The sequence below is a fragment of the Antrostomus carolinensis genome, unplaced genomic scaffold (genome assembly GCF_000700745.2).
Source record: "Antrostomus carolinensis isolate BGI_N321 unplaced genomic scaffold, ASM70074v2 scaffold31388, whole genome shotgun sequence".
Taxonomy (NCBI): Eukaryota; Metazoa; Chordata; class Aves; order Caprimulgiformes; family Caprimulgidae; genus Antrostomus; species Antrostomus carolinensis.
In genome coordinates, this window is record NW_010331399.1 from 612 (window position 1) to 5319 (window position 4708).

Consider the following 4708-nt stretch of genomic DNA (forward strand, 5'->3'; position numbering starts at 1 on the left):
GTTGGACTGGGGGGAAGGAGTGAGGCTTCTGGTTACCTCTAGGACTCCAGCCAGCCTTCCCTGTTCCTGGGCTGCTCGCTGTGTCCCATCACCCAGTTCCACGTGAGGTGGCGCTTACAAATTGTTCATACTCACTTCCGAGCCTCCCAGTCTGAAAATTCATCCAGCAGCTTGGCAGGATCAGCTGAGACAAAAGGCCAGTTAGAAATTACTATAACTAAGCTATACAGAAATGGCACCATGAAGATGCTTCCACAGATGCAGCCCTGTCCTGCTCTGGGGCTGTCACCAGGACACCCTCACTGCCTCCTTGCAACCCCCAGATGTTCACGCCTGACAGTCAGCCTCCAAACTCATAGAAGATGAGACATGCCAAAATAATCTCATTTCATTCCCTTTTCCCTCTCCTCATCCTTTCTTCCATGACTGGTTTAGCAGATCGCTCAAGTCTCCAGCCAGTGCTGTACATACAGTGCTGTGGAAAGATCTAGATGTGCCAGGGCAGGTGGCAGCCCAGATGGACTGAAGCAAGGCTGTGGCTGTGCTGGTTGATGAACAGTGGCTTTCGTGTTACCAACTCCTCTTGCCCGAGCCACATCGAAGGGATCTCCTGCCTGAGCAAACCCAGCTGTGGTGGCTCAGGGACCACAGGGACCCTCACAGAGGGAGGCTCATGCCAGCCAGGCCCTGGAGCGGTCACCAAGGTGGCTGCTGGTTCTTGCATGGGCAACCCCACTGCAGCAGTGGAGATGTGAGCACATGGCAGCCGTTCCCGTGAGTCAGGGTTTCTTCTGTCACACTGTCATGGCCAGCCCTGGCCTGAACCAGCACTAGCAGGACCCGTGGATGGGCTTGGTTACCACTAATCTCAGGATGGATCAAATCTGAAGTAACGACAAGAAGAATGTTCTGACATACTCCTCCTGCTGCTACAACCACAGTGACATAGAGAGGACAGCAAGCCCTTCCTTGACAGGCTTACCACAGGCAGCTAAGAGCTGTGTGATTGTCTCTGCTCTGATGATTGCCTCACCAGACCCTGCCACCAGTGCCTGGTGTCAACCAGGAGCTGAACCTTGAGCAGTAACTGTCATCCACCAGCACCTCCCCTCACTTGGCAGGTCCCTCTCACCCTGTGAGCAGAGCAGCAAGGACATATCCGAACCCCAGTGTACCTGGTTGCACCCCACGGTTACTTCCTGGCACACAAAAAATGCCTCAGGCCAGCAGACCTCCCCGTGACTCCCCCTTCACACTGTGAGGTGAGAGCTGGGAGCCCACCAGACCATCTACCAGGAGACTTGTCCACTCCCTGCACGGGGCCAGAGCTGTGGAGTTTCCCTGTGCAACAGTTATGGTGATGATGTGCATCTCTCACAGTGCTGTGCCCAGCATGAGGCAGAGTCAGGCCATCTGCACCCAGGCAGGGCACAAAAAAACCCACGATTGCGGGCATCCAGTGCCAGCATGGCATGGTCCAAATAAAAGGTTTGCAGCTGCTGCTCAGGCAGGATTAGGCCTCCAACGTGCTAAGTCTTGGCTCTGGGTGAGCCTAATTGCTGCTGCAATAAGCCCTGGCTGGTCCTTCCCTGAACTGTTTTCCCCACTCCCCTCTTTCCCCCCGTCAAACATTTTTTTTGCTGCAAAGCTTGTATTTGCCACATGTATGGTTCCTTCCTGCCCAGCGGGGCCTGGCAGAGCACGGGGGGAAGGCAGGAAATCTGCAGATGCCACTTTTATCGCTCTGCTCTTCCCAGCCAGCGTCCCACCACTCTCCCCCCACCCAGCGCAGCCTGTGGCTGACAGTGTGCGAGGAGCAGGACCCAGCAGCAGAGGCAGGAACAGGTGACAGCATCGTTCCACGGCCACACACCCTCCTGAGCTGTATTAGGAAACTTTCCAAATTGGAATTACTCAGATTTTAATAAAACCTTTTGATATTTTTCCATTATGTTTTGGCTGGCGGATGAAACTGGAGGTGTTCCAGGAGAGCTGTCACGGCGTGTGCGTGGGCCAGTTCAGTCTGACCGTGAGATGAGGACCTGTCACAGCCAGGAGCCCTGGGCAGTTGGGTGGTCACACCCCCCTTGGGCCTTGCTCGGGGTGCTCATGCTGTTGGGACCACGCAGCTGCTCTGTGAGCCCCCCAGGAGGCAGAGGGGCACCCAGCAGTGCCTCCCACCGTACCTTCATCGAGACCAAGCGAGCAGCTGCTCCTTGTGTTTAACCACAAGAGATGTGGGGACGCAGGGCACCTCTGCACCCTCCAAAGCAGCAGGATGGGCAGGAGGAGAGCACTGCATGGAGACTCAGAGGCAGAGCACCTTTCCTGCCCTCAGGGCAGAGACATTGCAGTGAATAACCTCACACTTGAGGTGTATCCAGAAGGATTTTCAACAGCCCTTGGGAGACTGGAGCAACTTTCTCTTGGTGACTTCCCACAAGAGCTGGCTGAGTGCTCCGTTTTGGACCATCTCCTAACCCATCAGCCCCAGTTTGGCTCTCTGACTGGCACAAATCAATCACCTTCTGGCATGTGGAGGCCACACTGGATGAGACCTCAGTTCTGAGGAGACACATGAGGTCTTCGCTTTGCCCCCTGAGAACAACTACATTGCCTGAGCAGAGCTCTCCAGCCCAGCTTAGGCACAAGTCTGCGGAGGATCTGCTCAAAGCTAGCAACGACCACGAGATGTACCAAAGGAAGGTACAAATTGCAATGCAGAGCATGAAAACCAAAGATACACCACAATTTTATTTATGGATGTGTAATAAATAAACGGTGGACAAAACAGGAAGTGCCACATTCAAAAATCCAGATCACTAAAGTGCTTTTAGACATAAATACAGGACGGGCAAAGAACAGCTCTGACATGAACACTTTTTACAGACAATTACAAAATATCTTCCTATGTCAATTCACAAAATTGTTTAATTGCTCTGGGGTACTATGGCTTGGTTTTCAAAAAGGTCTGTTCTGTTATGCATAGTATGGCAGATAACATTCAAGAGTGTACAAAATCATTGCATAAACAAAAATGTCTTTACCCCCTTCTCCCAAATATGAGTTAAGGAAGCTACACAGTGTAAATCCAGTGATAAGGCTGCATTGGCAGGCCAGATCCTCAGGAGGTGTAAACCAGGTTACACCAGCTTGAGGAGGAACCCCACCGTGTTTAAAAACCCTGCTGCTCCTCAAGGTGGAAGAACTGTGTGTTCAAAGTGGAGGGACTTGCGAAGCGGGTGCTGGGAAGGGTGGAAGTGCTCAGGGAAGGCTTCTGTAAACTCCTGCACCGTCTTTGCACCCGCATGTTTGAGAAGGGAGCGACTCCCGTCTCATTGCTGCTTGCTGTGCTCCTGGCTGGCTGGGGAAGCACTCGCAGCCCAGAGGGGACGGGCAGCTTTTCCCCAGCAATGGTCAATGCTGACCGCAATGCCTTCTCGCTTTTCCACCCTGGCTCTGCTGAGAAGTAAACAGCTTAAAAGTGAGAGGACAAGGGGATGTGTGTGCCCAGTTTTAAAATGCCCTGAATTCAGATAAAAGTTCCATTATTTAAGAGAAAAAAATATATATCAATAAATCAATAAATATTATCATCTTGTCAGGAAGCTGCGAGGTCTGGCCTCCTCCAGGGCAGCCCAGGCTCAGTGGTCCCTGTCCTTCTGCTCCATGGTGGGGTCCCCGTTGATGCACTGCCTCAGTACACCCCTCTTCTCGTGCTTGGCTGTCCTGGAGAGGTCGATGGCTGTGTCCTCCGAATCTTTTGCGGGGCCAAGCTTGTCGGAGCCCCTCTGGGAATTGGCCTGCTTCCCTTTGAGTTCCTCCTCCTCCTCCTGCTCCGCTCGCCAGCCATCTGCCAGCTTCTCTTGGCTCTCCGCCTTCCTGCTCACCTCCATGGACTTTTTGTGCATGCCTTGCAGAAGGGAGAGAGTAAAGCCAAGGGCGTCAGTTGCTTATTTCCGCCCAGGACTGCTCACCGTCATCTCTCCTGCCCTCCTGCTGCTTCCTTCAGCTCTCACTTGCATCCGGAGGAAAGCTCACGCTCGCTACCAGCCTTTCCCCACCCGGAGCCCTGCCAGCTGCTCTCTGCAAGCCTGAGAGCATGGCTTGCAGCAGAATTGGTCTGTACCTTCCTGCAGCAGGGAAGACTTACAGGGAGAGGGGTGGTCTTCCAGCCCATCCCACCCTGGATTTTGCGTGCCACCTCAAAGTAGGACCATGTAGGAGCAGAAGGTAGCTCTGAGGCAGCATTATCTTCAGTTGTGGGGGGAGGGTGATGACTTCCTAGATGCCCTGCAACTCCCATGCTGGCTGCTAGTGCTGGGAAGTCATACCTAACCCAGCACAGGCACCTGTCTGACATGGCAGAAATGGGTTTTCCCTTTCCCAGCTGTTCTTTGCAAGGAAGGAGTGGAAAAAACAGGGCGCTTGGCAGCCTGCACGCAGCTCACGGCCGAGGCCCCATTCTTTTCTGGGAGAAGGCGCCATATAAAAGAGGAAGGGCTGTTCATTCCACAGCTGCCCCCTGCCCCCCCCAGCCCCAAGCTCCCACTTACCCAGCAGCCATGGGGCGCAGGATCCCACCAGCCCGCTCTTGGCAGAGTTGATGATGGACTCGGGCAGAGGGATGGAGTGCCTCACCATGGCCCCGTAGAGGCCGTACTCAGCCATCACGCTGCTCCGGCCCCAGCACTTCTCCCTCTTCCGC

The 4708-nt window shown here is 54.0% G+C and overlaps 1 protein-coding gene across 1 annotated transcript in view; it reads right to left on the bottom strand.

The window, feature by feature from the left end:
• Positions 1-3644: 3644 nt before the first annotated feature.
• Positions 3645-4708, bottom strand: part of LOC104529034 (visual system homeobox 1) — a 2455-nt gene continuing 1391 nt past the window's right edge. The window contains exons 3-4 of the mRNA XM_010173210.1: positions 4557-4701; positions 3645-3913 (exon numbers count right to left, since the gene is read on the bottom strand). Of these exons, the coding sequence (XP_010171512.1) occupies positions 3645-3913; positions 4557-4701 (414 nt within the window). The remainder of the gene's footprint in view (positions 3914-4556; positions 4702-4708) is intronic.